Here is an 18,090-nt window from a genome sequence, read left to right as displayed (position 1 = left end):
CAGCTATGCAACATTCTTTAAATATCTTTATTCTTTAAGAATAGAACACAGTATAATAATTAACTCCGACCTATGTAATAATTTCAGTACATACTCAGAAAAAAAAAACATTTTGCAGCTTGGTGTATTTTCAGATGGCCCGTGCATGTTCTGCTCTATCAGATCACATCGAGTGACTGTTGGCGCAATCCCTCTTTCGCTTTCGGTGGGAGCGCTCAGCCTTTTTTGTCCGCTCTTTCTCGCCTCTGTCGGTTCAACGTTGGTGCACTTTGTCTTTAGACTTTCCCTGCAACGGTAAACAAAAGATCATCAATAGTGAAAATTCAACTCTATTCATCTTTGCTGTGCACATTCTTGTCAAAATCAGCAGTTTGTGATTGTCATGCTAGAACATTTAAATTAGTCTTGTTTGCGAGCAATGTAAAAAAAACCCAAAAAATAGGGAAGGGCATTGGCAAAGTTTTATTAATCATTTTTTTAACCTTTTCAAAAGCATGAAAAAAAAACATTGTTCAATGTTCTGAGTTCCTGGTTCAATGAGGGGTGGTGTTTAGAGCAGAATCATGCAGTCAGAAAGAATTGCATTTATTGTCTCAATTAATTTTGTTCTTCATCAGGCCACAAGCTTATGGGTTTCAAATGTTTTTCCACAATTAATGAGATATAATCCAATAAAAAAAAAGATAAATATTTTTCAAGTTTGAGTGGGGAAGTAAAATCAAACAACTGAGACAATGTGGCTGCTCACCTTCATTGTTATGGATATGGTTATGTTCAGAATAAACCGATCCAATTCAAACGTTGGTTTGGATGTTGGAAATGACAGTGCGCAAACACCTTCCACCATTTAAAGTGCCTCTGAGTAACCCCGAATAAAGTTCAGCTATTCTCGTCGGGTGTGTACACTTTATATCCTGTACGTTACGTTAAATAAGCATGTCCTTTGCTGGTTGCAGCCATGTACTACAATGCTCTCCATTTGACCTAAATTGCTTCAACACATGATTAATCAACAATGAGTTGCACTCGGCTGACTATTTATGAACGAATGAAACATGCCCATCTCTAATAAACAAGATGCCATTGTCATTATAAAGGATTTTTGAAGCTTTACATTTGCTCTCAGGCCTCCATGCTATAATGCTGGAGTGACTCCTACCATGCAGATTTTGAGCACATACATTTTTCTTGTTGAAATGTTTGACCTTTTCCGTGGTTATGATGAATATCATCAACTGTTCCAAAGCGCCTGATGCATTCAAACATCAACCTTGATGAAATGAATTGAGATTGATGACAAATTTCACAGACGCATAACAGGACCCTTCATTCAAAATGACTGGCGTTTGTTATCGAAGTGCCATAAATGTTTTAGTAGTTGGTGGCAATAGCAGAGCTGAGAAACGTAACCAGCCATCATACTTTTTCACAGTAGAAAATGGTATTGTTAAATATTTAAATCCTTTTAATACCTTGTTAACTTAATACACTTTGATTTATTACCTAATTTGGCAGAGACTGCAGCAAGCATCAATTAAATGCAGTCTATTACAAGCAATAACCTTCAGTGACATTTCAATATTGCAATTAAAAAAAGTGCCAACTGCATTGTACTATACATAAAACATAGCAGAAATACTTTAACACTAACATGAAACTTCATGTTAGACTTTCAAGGCATGCATAATGCTAAAAATGCGAAAACATCGAGTTGAGCAATACCTTGTCTTGTTACAGGGGTTTGGAGGAGAGGGTTTAGACTGGATTGTAAGAGGGGAACAGTTAAAAAAACATCCAAAGGGAGGGAAATGAAATATCATTGGAAGTGTTAAAGAAGGAGATAGAGGTTAAATTTTGTTGATGCATGAACATTAATCGGGTGGTAATTATTTTTCTGCATTGTATTTAACCTAAAAAGAAAATTAAAACAGTTGTCTCCGGCATTGACCAAATGTAAAAAAAAAATGAAATACTACTGCACAGTACTTCTGCTCGCGCCCTTGTAGAAAATACAACAAAAACTGTAATAAAAATAAACAAATAAATAAATGAAAGAAATATAAACCTACCCTCCAGATATGTGCGAGCCACAAACTTGAGGAGCTCATCAATTAGAATGACTGGGAAGGAAAGCTTCAATACCACAATCCACTGTTCCACGGTCAAGTGAGTGAGCTTGAAGATCATCTACAGAAGACACAAACAGCTTTTCAATACCCTTTTGTAAACCAGAATCATTAAAGATGCTGGTTACTCACACAAAACATTATTCTATAACACAATACACTGATTGTGTTCTGTGCTGGAGTACCAGCATGATCTCCTGCCAAATGTATCTGAAGGAGCAAGGAGACCACAAAGGCCAAAAGTTGCATGTACTTTGATGGAAGTTGAATTACGCCTCACTTAACAATTTGTTCATCATCACCCTCATCCTCAAGGACTATTTACGCGATGGGAATACAAGTGAGGGCACGGAGCTGGGAGGGGGAACGTGTCCCTTTTATGAGTAGATAGATGAGAGGGGCAGTAGAACGGGAGGTCAGACTCACGGGCAGCGGGTCCACATAGATGATCATAAAGTGAAGGGACATGGAGAGGGTCATGGCAGCCACCAGCCAGACGTTGCTCCAAGGGGGCATGCGCACCAGGGACTGGTTTTCAGACAAGCTGGAGGCAGACAGAGGATGTAAGTCGATTTTGAGGTTGACTGGTTTAGCTTGAACAGAAAAACAGTGAATTCAGTAGGTGTGTTTTTCAGCTAAAAAAAAAGAAAGATCCAAAAATATGTCAATTGCAAATACGAGGGGTTACACTGTTTTTGTCGCACCTATTTAGAGCGTTGCACATCTCAATCGTGACCAGCACAGATAGAGCCATGGTCATTGGAGGAGATGCCTCAAACACATGACAGTGGATCCCGGCAAAGTCCTCATTGTCGTCACTGCACTGCATGAAGTGCGACTAAGGACAAAGAAGACACCAATTCATAATCATTATATGGTAGTCTCCTAGATGTCTATACCAAAGGATTGGGTGCGCTATTTTCTCAAATAGAATGCTCCCGTCACCAAATACCAACCAGTTGGTGGAAGGAGACCAATGGGCCGTCTTCGCTATACAGGAACCACCAGGCAGCAGCGGCAACGGTTGCCGCACCAACATAACCTGCAAAACATTTGACGTGTTGAAGTCCATGTGGCAAGAAAACTCCTTGGATCAGACATGTCTGCTTTTTTTTGGCACGCATGCCCTTCACCTTTTAGTATTGATTTGCCGCATGACAACATTCAGACTGTGGTGTTACCTTGGCAACAGCGCCATCTAGATATAAATGGCATGGATGGAGGGTGGATTGGAAACTTAGTTGTTAGACTTGGAGAAACCAGTCAGTGTCTTAAGGTCAGGAAGGATGGAAAATTTCAATACTGTTCTCTCAGTTCTTCATTGTGTTCAACCAACCAAATAATTGTTTATCTGTCATGTCCGGGACTGCAGAGATTTGGCATTTTCAATCAAGTTCATGTTTGATATCTTACGGTTGGCCCCTCTCTTCCATTTTGAAGTTGACATTGTAATTTGAGCTGGGCTCATCATTAGAACGCAGCTGACTTTACAAGTCAATTCAGTACCTACCACAAACAAGTGAAGGTAGCCCGATGGGAAACAGTGGTTTTCTACAATTACATTTCATGCGGTACTAATCACAGAAACACATTTATACAAAGGAAGCAAGTGGAACCGTTTTGTACCTCCGATGGCCAGATATCTGAAGAATAGCCAACCAGAGATCAGCGGCTCTTTGGGTGATCGAGGAGCTTTGCCCATGATGTCCAAGTCTGGAGGGTTGAAGCCCAAAGCAGTGGCAGGAAGCCCATCAGTCACAAGGTTGACCCAGAGCAACTGAACCGGGATCAGAGCCTCAGGCAGGCCCAAGGCTGCAGTCAGAAAGATACTGAAGAAATATTGAAAGGGTTAGTTTTAGCATTCTTCACCTTGCCAAAGTATGAATACTGGTTAAATTCGGCTAAACAGCTTCACTCTTAGGGGCCATGTCTCTATCTTACTGCTTGGCTTTAACTCAAGATGAGGAAGAAATTATTATATTATTATTATTATATAATAGTGTCTGTATCTTCTGTGACTTTGTTGATTTTTAACTCGGTATTCGAAAGTGTTTTTATGCGAGCCTGTCGTCTCCGAAACAAAGCGCTTATCCTGTCAAGGATGACCATCATCAAGTACTTACCAGACAACCTCGCCTACGTTGGAAGAAATGAGGTAGCGAATGAACTGCTTCATATTGTTGTAAATAGCTCTGCCCTCCTCGACAGCAGATACGATGGAAGAAAAGTTGTCATCAGCCAGGACCATCTCAGAGGCTGACTTGGCAACTGCAGTGCCAGAGCCCATGGCGATGCCAATCTCCGCCTTCTTCAAGGCAGGGGCATCATTCACTCCGTCTCCGGTCTGTTTTAATTATGGAAGAAGCATATATAGAGAGGATGTTAGTGGGAAATTGTCATCGACCAATTGGAACACTTATTCCATGTCAAGTTCAGGGAATGTTTGTCTCCTCACCATGGCAGTGATCTCATCAAAGCCTTGGAGGAACTCAACAATTTTCGATTTGTGGGACGGTTCCACCCTGGCAAAGCAACAAGCCTTACGGACTGCGTTCTTCTGGTCATAAGAAGACAGGTCATCAAACTCACGACCGGTGAAGGCCTTGCCGGTGACGTCCTCATCCTCAGAGAAGATGCCGATGCGGCGACAGATTGCCACTGCTGTGCCCTTGTTGTCACCTGAGGAGACAAAAGCAGAATAACTGGCTTTGTCTTCTTTCAAGATTCAAGTTGCGGGAGAGCCTGTGGACTACTGACCGGTGATCATAATGACACGAATGCCAGCAGCTCTGCACAGCTCGATGGAGCTCATGACTTCCTTTCGAGGAGGGTCAAGCATACCAACGCAGCCCACAAAGGTCAAGTCAGTCTGATGGCAAAAAAGAAAGTTTTGGTGACTTCTTCAGGTACTTACTTTCTATTGATTACGATAAGAGTGCCTTCTGTACAATATGAAGTAATATGGGGCTATTTATTGAAGACTAGTTTGGAAATTTCCATGGCCCAAACTCTAGATTTCAAGGACAAGTTTACGCAAGCAATAACATTGAGTAGCACCCCAATACAAGCCAGTAAGGTACAATGTACTTTTCCTGAGAGTATCGGTGTTCACTAGTCATCTTCCAAGGTACATTATACACTCATTTATTCCAAAGAGCTAATTATCAAAATCAGTGGTTATGACTGCACCTTTTCCAAGTCCATATGCGGTGTTCCAAGCAGAGGTGGGCATTCCGTCATTAACGTACGCCCGTTTTGCTGACAATTGAGGAATGACGGGACAGCTTTTAAAAATGACGGACTGACGAATGACGGAAGTGGGTTTTCATCCATCAGTGTAATAATCACTAACCATGTCCGTCAGCGACAGTTAGTCAGTCCATCACTGGCGGAAGCACCATTTTTTTGAGAGAGGACTGATAGACGGATCAACGGACTTATGACGGACTTAACTGACGGACTTAACTGACGGACTGGCAATTACAATTCAGTTTGTCATGAAAAATGACAGACTGACGAATGACGGATGGGTACACCCGCTGCTAATGGATGACGAATGATGGACCAAAAAAATTGAGTAAAATGCCCACCTCTAGTTCCAAGGCTGTAAAGGTCAGTACTTTTTGACTGAACCATGGCAGTCACAAGTCATTCTAACCCAAAAGGAACGATGATTTACATTCTTCAGAGAGTAGCTGAAGGCTGCAAAATGAGTACACTGCTTTTATACCTTATTTATTCATCATGGTTCAAAGCTGCAAATGAGGTTTTACAAAGCTGCTGAAGTCAGGAATCAAACATACAAAAGTATTTCCTTTGAGGATATCAAGCCTAAGACAAGCCAATTGTATCCCTTAAAGAGTAAGTGAACGCAAACATTTTTTTTCCAGGATCTGTTCTATGCAACAAGCCCACTAGTTGAAACAGGGCATTCTGATAAATATTGCGTTTGTGGAATAAGTGTGAATCCACTCTTTTTTAGCCATCCCTTTGTCTTCTGTCGACTGAAAATGACATCACAACTGCTCACAACGACCGATCACGGCTCAGATTCAGAAAACAGGTCAGCCGTGATTGGTCGTTGTGAGCAAGTTTTGATGTCATTTTCAGTCGAAGGAAGACAAAATGGCCGCCCCCGGAGATGGCTAAAAACGAGTGCATTTTCCTGCTTAACTTATATTCCACAACCCCAAAATTAATCAGAATTTCAACTAGTAGGCCTGCTGGGAAAATCTACTTGAAAGAAATATGTTTGGGTTGACTTCCGCTTTAAGGTGTTTTTAGTCCGAGATTATATCATAGCAGGGGCTGTCACTCACCTCATACTCTGCAAACCTGGTGGAGTCCTCCAGGTTCATCTCCTCCTTCCTGAGAGGCGAGTCGCAGGTGGCCAGCGCCAAACAGCGGAGGGTGTCTCGCCCTGTTCCCCACTCCTTGATTACTGCCATGATGTGATCTTTGACCGGCCCAGTCAAGGGAAGACGAGTGGTGCCCACGCGAACGTATGAACAACGCTCAATCACACCCTCAGGGGCACCCTGGTAAGGCATTTATAATGTCACATCATTTTGATGTGTCTCTTAAGAGGTGAGGTAAACATGCAATTCTGACTTGCTCAGCTTCTATTCCAAGCATAATTGTAGCCTTTTCAGAATAGGAACGGCACTGTATCATTTGTGTGCATATGTCGCTCACTTTGACAAACATCTTGTTTCCTACTGGGGCTTTTCCAGATTTTGCTGGAGAACAGTAGACTGACATGGACTTTCTGTCTCTGGAGAACTCCAGTGTAAATTCCTTCTTCATCAGCTGCTTAATCACCTGTCAGAGAAAAGTAGAAAATGAAAGCTCAGTTCAAATTCCTGGATGTTATTTGTCTCAGTGAACTGACTCACGGCAGACTGATGGATTTTTGTGGACTTACGCTGCAGCAAGCATTGGCTCGTTCCACCCTGGACAGGCTACGCACTTCAGTGTTGAACACATTCATCTTCTCCACCAAACAGCTGAGAGCTGTTTCAGTGGCCTCACCCACCTTCTCATAAATCCCCTTGGACTGCAAAGGAGAAAGTTTGTTATCGTTTATTTGATTTGTAAACTCCTTCAGCTGTGATCTCTTTAGCACTCTACCGACCTCGTTGTAGTCAAGCGAGGAGTCGTTGCAAAGGGCGCAAATGGTGGCCAGCTCCACCAGTCCATCAAACTGCCCACATTTTACACTCATGCCCCTCCTTGTCCTAAAGAGATTGATTTTTTTGAGTTTTGTACAGTTTTTTAAAAAATTTTATACAGCACGTGTACATGCATACACTTACACTTCTCCCTCAGGTGTGTATTTTGAACCAGAAATGTCAAATTGACCGAGAGTGACATTGTCATCGTCCACTTTGTCGATAACGAACATCTGCGAGGGAAGAGTTTTTGCTTCAATTCTGCTTCTACCAGAAGCTTTATACTGTGTGAGAATGAGACATGTTTCAGCCTACCTTTGTCACACACATCTGATTGGTGGTGAGGGTACCCGTTTTGTCCGAGCAGATGACCGAGGTGCACCCCAGGGTCTCTACAGAAGGCAGGCTTCTAACGATGGCATTCTTCTTGGCCATGCGGCGTGTTCCCAGAGCCAGACAGGTGGTGATGACGGCAGGCAGACCTGGGATGGTTAGACGGACATTTTAGTCTCACCTATGCAGCTACAACACTCTTCTTGGCAGTCTTTCTTTTTTGTGTCCATTCTTCAAGAGCATTTGTTATGCCAGAGGTCTCTGATGTTGGACCTTGATCACAATCTCTACTTCACATATGTATGAATACGCAGTCTAGAAGATCCAGATTCATATTCAATCGCATTACTTGTATTTTTCAAATACAAATAGCAAAATAACATATCGTACCTTAACCTTGTATAGCACTGTGGTGCATCTATCACTTCATATAAAAGTGCCCACATTTAGTATTTAATAGGTCACGAGTTAAGGTATCATATGAACAAGCTACTGGAGTTGAATTTTAGATATGATAAACTCCATAGGCAGGCCAATAAAATTCCTGGGGTTTACCTTCAGGGATGGCAGCCACAGCTAAAGCCACAGCAATCTTGAAATAGTAGATTGCGCCACGGAACCACGAGCCACCGTGGACTGGGTCATTAAAATGGCCGATGTTGATTATCCACACGGCCACACAGATGAGGGAGATGACCTGGACAAGGCAGAGGAATACACACCAGATCGGCCATTGTCGTTTTTTAAATATTCATTGGCCATTATCATGATTGTTTTGATGTCTTGTTTGGGGCTCCCACCTTGGAGAGCTGCTCCCCAAACTCATCAAGTTTCTGCTGCAGAGGAGTCTTCTCCTGCTCAGTGGCAGCCATCTGGTCACGGATCTTCCCGATCTCAGTGGCGACGCCAGTTGCCACAGCGATGCCAGTGGCTTTTCCAGCGGCAATGTTGGTGCCCTGAGTGTAGGGGTTGAAGTCATTTTAATGACCTTTCTTTTTTTTTTTTTTTTTTTTTACAGCAGACATTTTGACAGAGTAAAATGGCAACCAAGACAGGGTAATGCAGTGATAGAAAACTGATTTCCACGAAACATTCTCGAAGGGTGGTGGATGTGCCCAGGAGGAACCAAGCAAAAGCTTGCTATCTATTTTTAGCATGCAGGTGCGTTTTCCTGACAAGCCAGATGCAATTAATCAGAAATGTTATCTATCTATCTATCCTTTCCCAGAGGTTATTATGAAACATTTGGGCTAGTATGAAGAAGACACTCACAGAAAACAACATGTTCTTCTTGTCCTGGTTAACTGCTCGTAGGTCCGGGACGGCATCAGTGTGCTTGATCACGCTGACTGACTCACCTGGGAGACACACAGACCACAGCGTCAGTAACACATTTTTACAAAGTACGTCCATGTATGACAACACCAACCAGTGAGAATGGACTGGTCCACACGTAGGGTGGTGGATTTGATGGAGATTATCCTGATGTCTGCTGGGACTTTGTCACCAACTACAAATGCATAGAAATGTGCAAAAAGACCATGCTCGTTAAAACTTGGCATAGTGATTCATTTAAGATAGAGAGTACCGTATATATGTTGATCGAGTATGCTTATGGCTAGATAGATGGATTAGGTAGTCAGTCAAATGCAGAAAAAAGATTTTAAGGAAGATTCTGAAATAACAGAGCAGGTTATGATGGGGAACTTACCAGAGACCTCCACCACGTCACCGGGAACGATCTCCCTGGCCTTAATTCTCTGCACACTCTTCCTGTCCGCCCGGTAAACCTTACCCATCTCAGGCTCATATTCTTTCAGAGCCTCAATTGCGCTCTCCGCGTTGCGCTCCTATGAAAAAAAATATACTGCCATCATTATGTATACTGAATATACAATACTCACCAAAAGGTATGGCACTGTACTATTTTATTCATTTCCTGATTCAATAAATGTGGCCGGTGAAACTGAATGATTGAATCTTCACTGTCATCGCGCATAAGATAAGATAAGATAAGATAAGAAGGCCTTTATTGATCCCACAGTGGGGAAATTCTCAGTGTTACAGCAGCAAAGATATAGGTCACACAGGGACGGCGGCATAATGTAGCCATTAATGTATAGCATTAATGGCAAACATTCAGGATCAAACCTATGTAAATATACGCAGTAACATGTGTATATACACACCAACATACATCTAAATAAAAAGTATGAGGAACACTCATTTTAGCCTGTACATAGTACAGAGGAAAAATACTCTAACTAAGTGACAGTGCTGCAGTGCTGTAGTGAAATGTGAGGAACAGAATACGAATGAATATGCCCCCCCAAAAAACAAGAAATCAGGAAGGGTCAAATTCTTTTTTCACAGCACTGTACATCAATACAAACAGGAGTTAACACCCCCACTCCTCTCGTTGCCCCAAAGTGTAAAGCCCTCTCCCTCTCCATTCTCATACCCCTCATGTGTGAATCCTTGTGCATAGTTTCCAAATGACTGCCACAGTATTGATGCCCTGCACTCCTCCGTCAAACACTGCATACAAACATGTATGGTAACATGATCATTCTTCTGTAGGTATTTTTACATGTGTAGTGTAGAGTCTTCAAGGCATTTCGGCTGTAAGTCTTCCCCAGGCCCCCCGCCTCTGCAGCACTACAAGCTTGGTTTAACCTTTCACCCCCCCACCGCTTTGCTGATGTCATGCCACTCATTCTGGCTTCGCATGAACTTTAAGCTCTCGCAGCGGCTCTGGAAGGAGCACGCCGTAAAGGACAAAAGGACTGCGACCTGAACACACCGCTCTTATAATTTATGTGCAACTGGTTCTAAGAATACGAGTCTATTTAGGTGAGTGTAAAAGACGGCCTTCGGGGGGCAGGTATGTGTCCTTGAGACTGCGATTGTTCCTGTGCGCCTTTGTGTGAGTCACTGACCTGCCACACGCCAACGACGGCATTGGCGATGAGGATGAGGAGGATGACAAAAGGCTCAACGAAGGCTGTGACTGTTTCCTCACCTTCCTCGAACCAAGCCAGTACCTGAGAGAGGGAGATTCAACACTCAGTGAATTTCCACTACCGTATATTATGTATATTTACGTATATTTACTTTCTAAATAACCAACGATGCGCTTACCACCCTACACCGGTGATTTGTGGTTACACGAAAGAATCACTGAATTAAATCTTCAAACTGTGCAGAATATTACAGTGACCTGAACATTTTTTAAATCCACTATTATACAGTTTTAAGTACAGTTCAGTTGTATTTAACTTTTAAAGGGTAAGTCAACGCAAACATTTTTTTTCAAGAATATGTTCTATGCAAGTCCACTAGTTGAAACAGGGCATTCTGCTAAATATTGCATTTGTGGAATGAGTGTTAATCCACCCGTTTTTAGCCATCTGTGGGGGCGGCCGTTTTGTCTTCTGTGGACTGAAAATGACATCACAACTGCTCACAACGACCAATCATGGCTCAGATTCAGAAAACAGGTCAGCCGTGATTGGTCGTTGCGAGCAGCTGTGATGTCATTTTCAGTCGACAGAAGTGACAAAATGGCCGGCCCCAGAGATGGCTAAAAACGAGTGCATTTTGCTGCTTAACTTATATTCCACAAACGCAAAATGAATCAGAATGCCGGGGTTTCAACTAGTGGGCCTACTGGGAACCTATTCCTGAAAAAAAAAACGTTTGGGTCTGACTTCCGCTTTAAATAAAATGCAATTGCATTTAATCTTTGAGAAAGTTTTTTTCCCCCAGCCATTTATTTAGATACAACTACATTCACAATATTTACTCCAACCACTTACGGTTAGTTAGTTATATTTGGTGTAGAATAGCATTGCAAATAAACACACTGTATAAAAATCTCTGACAATGCCAATGAATCATTTTTTTATACATATTTTTGCATGTGTGCCTAATGCATGCGAGAATATTCAATTACTGATTTTTACAGTATAAATTGTTTGCTGTCATATGAATTTGGAACATCTTTGCTCCACGTGCTCCTCCTCGCCACTGACGACCCAACACGTTTGCACTTGCGTCGCTGTGCGTGATGGGCTTCGTGGACACATGAGTCTGTTTTGGAATACTGTCATGTTGACATTGACACAGATTAGTTGCAGGCCAATGGAGCAAAGTCCAAGCCATAAAAAAAGTTCTCACACCTCCTTGGTGGAATCCAACTTGTCATTTTGTTGTATCATATTGCTCATACAGCCTTTCCAAAAGTTCATCTTCACCTTGTTGTGCAGCTTCACCTTGCCTCCCTTCAAAGACAATAGATCTCCAGAAAATTCCAAGCCTGTCAGCACATTGCAGTAGCAGGACGTTCCTGTGTGTATGAATAGGGCAGCCGTGTGCTCCCAGTATTTACTGTTCTCTCTTTTAGAAACCATACATGACCGAATCTATTGCTCCCGTTTGTCATCGTAACAATCTTGTTGTGCAACCCAATCCCCGCCTCCCTTCAGGGTCTCAATCTCCCGCTGCTGCAAGCCACCCCTCGTTCCTTCCATCCCTGACCTTTGTCCAAGGATATAGTTTCTCTTCCTGGGTTGAGAATTTCTTAAAATAAAGCTCCGGCCATGCGTATGTATACGCAACACACACACACACACACACACACACACAGGGGCGCGCTTTTTTTGAAGCCCGCCTTTCTCTTCCTCACACGCATGCATACACATCGGCACCATCGGGCCTTCTAAGGCCATCGTGACAGCCGCCGTGTAGGCAGGCCAGAGGGCAGAGATGGGAGATTAAGACAACGTGTGCAGCCTCCCTCCGCTAAACTGTTTTGGAGAAAACCACAGAGGCGGGAGGAGGGTCGCTTTAGCTCTGTAGGAGTGAGGGCACGAGTTGTAATGCAACTGAATAACTGTGAGCTACAGGCAGGGTTTATCAGGGTTATCCATGCTGAAATTTCAGCTTCAACAGTATTGGCACTTCTTAATATGAAGACTTTGATGTAAACTTGTTGTTGACGATAATGCGTTATTGAACATTGGACAATTGGTTACCAGTTCTCTAACGCCGTGACCACAGCATTTTTTTGTTTTCTTCCTTTAGACAGTTAAGTACTTTCAAATAAAGACAAAAAAATATTGTGTTCCTTTCAATGATAATACACGTTTAAAGGAAGAAAAAAAGAACTTATGATCGTGCCATCAGAGAACTTAAACTGCAACACTTTGGAAATGTCTAATGACACTTGAAATATCATATTGTGTAAGTGTGCGCTGAATTGGAACCCTACTATACTTTTACTCCTTTCCTACTATACTTTTTCAAATTTAATCTACTGCATTAACCCCAGCACCCAACCCTACACCAGTCCAGCAAATAAAAATGTGACAATTTGCTTTTACAAAGCGAAAAGGAAAATACTCAAACTCACAAAAGAGATGCAGGCGGCCAGCAGTAAGATTCTGACCAACAGGTCCTCAAACTGTTCCACTACCAACTCCCAGATACTCTTACCTGGAAGAAATGGACAAAATGACAAAAAAATATGCCCTGCACCCGTTGAATTAATTAAATTACACATGCATATCAGGGGTTAAATTGATAAATTGACTTGTCGACAAGTCAAATTTACTACAGGTCGGCTAATCGCTAATCACTTGTTTTTGGCATCTTATCTTCCGATTTGCCGATTTACAGAAGTGTAACATTTTATGGAGCAGTGAAACCAGTATGCCGACACACTTCATACATCTGTGCTTATCCAACAGTAAGAAATTAAGATGGCTGTGTGTGTTATGTGTATTATGCTACTAGCGTGTGGAATTATTTCTCCAAAAATGAGACCCCTATACTCAAATAAAATAAAAGCACAAGTCAAACATGCTACTAATCAAACAACCGCATTCAGAGTAATGGTTAGTTGTTTTTGTTGTATTTGTTTTCATCAAAATGTCTTTATGTGGAGACAGCTTGTGGTGCAAAAAGCTTGGGGACTGCTGTGCTGTGCCGTGCTGAAAAAATACCAACGACGTCAGGGATTAGTCAACTTTGTCGACACCCTTCATCACATAAATATATTTAGATTTTTAACCCCGAATGCGAAGTAGATACACCAACCAGTTAGTTGACTGATCTGTTAATCTAAAAGTGTAATTCCAACAATGAATTTGATTGTTGCTGAGCATGCACTGTGATGGATTTCCAAGCAGCTGCACAGAGCACAAAGGCCATGACAGGTGCTAAATGAACGACTGTAGTTTATCAGAGTGTGCAAGAAGCGAGCGTAAGCGTATGGCACTGATGCTTCAAGCTGGATGACAGAAAGCCAGACTCACCCTCCTCCGCTGGCAGCTCTGTGGGTGAAGAATGAGAGATTCGAGAGATTAGCAGGGCCGAATGACTATTTGGCACATTTACCGCACTGTTTTTTCATTTCTGTGGTACGGGACTCCACACAATATTTATGGAGAAATAACAATGGATAGACTTTTGCAACCTGTTTATGAATGTGTTGACACAAAATCCTTGCTTTCCTTGAGATACGGGTTTAATTCGTGACCATGCTTGCAAATCATCTTTCCTCATTGAAATGAATGGAAATTGCATTAATCTGATCCATCCCGCTCCAAAAACAACCAAACAAAACAAAAAAAATGTTTTCATAATCAGCACATTACCACTCTATGATATTGTACTTTTTAAAAACATAGTAATGACATCATCATTTTGCTGTTTGCAGCCTTGGCGACCTGGGGGCAGTATAAAACAGACTGACAAGCTGAAGTGAGGAAGCCATAGATTTGTTTGCATTTTTATAATCTAATTAATGTTCACGCAACATTTGTTTGGCTAGCAACTGAAACTGAAGTAGATAAACGTCTTTCATATTAATTCATGGCTAATTAATCCTTTCATTCGTTTGTCTTTGTTATAGTGTAAGACCCAAATATTTATGTATAATAAATCTGATACTGTTTATTTTAATACAGATAAATGTATTGCTTGTGATTGTTAAAAAATACTTAAGAGGACCTTAGAAAAATAATAGCATATTAAATCGCAATATATATTTTTAAAAAATCCCAATCACGAATCGTTCAGCTCTACTGTATGTACAAAGTACTTTGTACATGGACGCCTGTACAGTATAGATGTCTCAGCTCCTCTCAGTTCGCCCGGAACTCCTCACAGAGGATAAAGAATATGTGAATGTGAGTATTGTTTTAAAGAATGTCTGTGTGTTTATATATCAGTTGCTCCTCGTTTCATGTTTGTTTTTGCCAAAGTGCTACTTATGGTGAATTGATTTAAGTTCACTGCCACCATGCAACACTTGAATCTCAACTTTGTGCTCACAAGTCAAAGCAAAGCGATCAACTAAATAACCGCTTCACTCGAGGCGCCACTGTATTGTGGCTTTAATAAATGACCTTCTGTGACCTTAACTATCCTTTTGTTCCATCTTGCTGTCACAATCCACGTGTGGACCAAGCAGAGTCATTTGTTCTCTTGGTCCTCCTCCAATTATAGATAATTGTAAGACAATTACTTAAGAATTTTATTGTCCATTAAATGTGTTCTTCATTTTCCCTCAACCACAAAGTCACATTCAAAGCAAGATCATCTATCTGGTGTCATGTGCATGTGTGTAAACCTCTCAGCTGCTCCCTGTGCATTTATTTTCCCTCCTGGATATTAAAATCCTGATCGCTTTGAGTCTGACTACATTTGAATGCTCCATCCTTGTGATCATCCATCCATCTCACTCCCTCACCGTTGTAACCATACTTGTCCAGGTTCTTCTTGAATTGCTCAGGCGTCAGGCCTTTGTCCTCGGTGACACCAAAGTTGGCCAGAACCTCCTGTGGCTCTTTGGTGTGTGCGTTCTCCATCCCAGCTGAAGCGGAGAGGCTTCGGGACACAAGGACAAGTTAAACGCGCACATACTTTAGCGATACTCACAAGTGCAAAGTTGAATGAAATTCACCCACCACTTTCTTGAAGTGTGATGCTTGCGAGCAAAAAGTGGCAACCCCCCCCTTGCGTTCACACTGACTCGACCCCCTCACTCTCTCACGCTCTCTATGGGATGTTGCTCTCCTCCAGGAGCCCCGGACTGACAAAAAGTGCAACTTGGCAAACTGCTCTCAAAAGTTATATACGTGTGAAAAAGTTCCCCGATTGGTGCCTGCTCACCATGCGCTCGCCACTCATTGGCTGAGAGTGCCGCAAGGGGGGAGGGGGCAGAGGGCAACAACTGCAGAGGGGGTCCACTGGGCCAGCATGCTGGAAATAAGATGTGTAAAAGAGAGACAACCAGGAGGGGTGACACTTACTGAATGAGAGCTAGGGGACACTGATGGACACGTGGAATGACTTTGTCTATGCGCGTGCACATGTTCACACTCATTCACTTAGCTGGGCATTCACAGAAATGCATAATATGATCATGGCGTTTGATGTGTGAAATCTGAAATTGACTTGCGGAAAGTCATCTCGTTTTTTAGATAACAGTTGTTGGCTCGCTGAAGGCCCATTTGCTGTTTTACATTCAGAAATGGGGTGGTTTTGCACTCACATTAAATTAAAAATAAAATCAAATGATGCATGATGTGACAGTGAGTAGTAGGAGGTGTTGGAAATACAATTGCATATGTCATTTGAAAAATCATAAAAATGTGTGTGTGTAAAAATTGAAAATTGTAAGTTATTACTTTGTACAATTAATAAGTAAGAATACATTGAGCCTGCTTATTTTGTCGCATGAAAACAAAATCTTTGTTTCATTAGATGATGTTCATAAAAATGTCATTTCTTTACGTACATGTTAAATATTGTAATAATACCGATATCGCACTTTTTTCCAATATCGTGCAACCGTATGTTTAGTATTAGTGGTGTGGAACAGTAGCTGTATCTTCTACCATATTAAGCCGTTGACATGCTTCACAACATCAATGAAAAAAAAAAAATACATTGGAAACACGTCACGATATGACGCAGTGCAGTTCTACATAAGCTACACCCACCATAATAAACATCAATCGTGGTATGAATGACTGAAAATGGAACGTTATCTTTGTCATGGCCTTTTCTCCACATAGCTCTGGTATTCTTTCTCATTAAATTGCGTTATGACTTGTGACTGTATCGTTGGCCTCGGGTCAAAACCTCCTATGTCACAATTTGGTAAAATTAATATTTTTTCACAAATCTATACTACTGGTAAGTTATTTTTCAGAAATTATTGAGCAATCTTAAGAATTGAAAATGGCTTGCTCTATTTGACAATGCAATGTTAATGGTTGAACAAACATGTCGTTATGGGGTCTGCTGAAAAGATGATTTTGGAGGTACAAAAATTCCACCTGATGCCAGTGATATATCATATGAGCCATTGTTTTGGCTATGCTGACCACAAATATTACACCAGAATGCAGTGACCAAAGTTTCTGTTCCTTTTCCTCTTGGTCCTCACTCCATCATCATCCACAATCACTTTCTCTGTGCTTTTGTCACTCTGGCCCATGTTGCGTGTCCCCGTCTCCTCCCCGTGACCCGGGGTGTCGTCTGGCATGAGCGCAATCTCCCTTTGGGATCGGGTTGCCGCGGCTCTTTCTAAGCGCTTAACGGCGGTGAACATAAACATACATACTGTACCTACTGACAGGAACACATACAAAGGGGAGGTACTGTAATTGGACCGGCTGTTGATGTAGATGTTTCCATTTAAAGGAGGATTTCTACACGTTTTTCAGCCTAAAAATATACACAATCAACATTTGTAATGTAGTATGTGACAACAGTCCAACGTAGCATGCAAATACAGAACATAAAAATGTATTACGATGTCTTTTGACGAATTGTATTCAATTGTATTATTATTCATTTGCTGACAAACTTCAACATTTCAAAAACATCTATCTGTCGTATATTAATCTAATCCTTATTAGGGCCCCCGTTAGCCGGAGCCTGTCCCAGGGGACTTTATCGAGCGGCGGGGTGGACCCTGGACCGGTCGGCACTCAGTCGCAGGGCTCATATAGACAAACAACTAACTATGGTTGACTCATTTCATTGCATTCACAAACACATTTGCATTATGCATTGTGCTTCTCCATTAAATAGATTATGAGCATATTAATAGGAGCTTTAATCGAATGTGATGTAACCAGTGTGTGTGTGTATGAGAACTTGTTGGCAGGCAGTGTGGGAGGCGGGCCTGCCCGTGGCTGCTAATCACCGTGATGGATCCGGGAAGCCCTTAGCAGGAGAAGAATAACGGAGGCCAAAAGTAGTAGCGGGGAAAGCAGCAACGCGTCTGTTTAGGAAGTGTATAGTCTGTGTGGTATAATTAACGGAGGCTGGGCAGCTGGGGTTTGAAGTACCCCACTGTAACTGAACCTATAACAGCAGTTGTGTTCCTCTGGTATAAATAGTGGCGTGGGCATGTGGGCAGGCAGCTATGACACAATGGC

General features: G+C 42.0%; 1 protein-coding gene across 1 annotated transcript; it reads right to left on the bottom strand.

Moving 5' to 3' along the window:
- Nucleotides 1-13: 13 nt before the first annotated feature.
- atp2a1 (ATPase sarcoplasmic/endoplasmic reticulum Ca2+ transporting 1) lies at nucleotides 14-15,729 on the bottom strand. The gene is made up of 25 exons (XM_086055598.1): nucleotides 15,604-15,729; nucleotides 15,387-15,523; nucleotides 13,948-13,965; nucleotides 13,044-13,126; nucleotides 10,570-10,674; nucleotides 9,342-9,480; nucleotides 9,060-9,140; nucleotides 8,903-8,988; nucleotides 8,431-8,586; nucleotides 8,186-8,327; nucleotides 7,613-7,779; nucleotides 7,442-7,530; nucleotides 7,261-7,363; nucleotides 7,051-7,182; nucleotides 6,822-6,947; nucleotides 6,446-6,664; nucleotides 4,884-4,995; nucleotides 4,582-4,805; nucleotides 4,250-4,470; nucleotides 3,753-3,955; nucleotides 3,083-3,168; nucleotides 2,831-2,964; nucleotides 2,553-2,670; nucleotides 2,070-2,187; nucleotides 14-286 (listed from the first exon to the last, which is right to left on the bottom strand). The coding sequence occupies exons 2-25, from the start codon at nucleotides 15,502-15,504 to the stop codon at nucleotides 276-278; spliced, it is 2,991 nt and encodes a 996-aa protein (XP_085911724.1). The 5' UTR covers nucleotides 15,505-15,523; nucleotides 15,604-15,729; the 3' UTR covers nucleotides 14-275.
- Between the last annotated feature and the right edge of the window lie 2,361 nt (nucleotides 15,730-18,090).

This window comes from Filicampus tigris, chromosome 16 (assembly GCF_054856515.1).
Source record: "Filicampus tigris isolate MCC_2025a chromosome 16, RoL_Ftig_1.0, whole genome shotgun sequence".
Classification (NCBI taxonomy): domain Eukaryota; kingdom Metazoa; phylum Chordata; class Actinopteri; order Syngnathiformes; family Syngnathidae; genus Filicampus; species Filicampus tigris.
The sequence above is the reverse complement of the archived record's forward strand: the minus strand, read 5'-3'. Positions and strand labels throughout refer to the sequence as shown.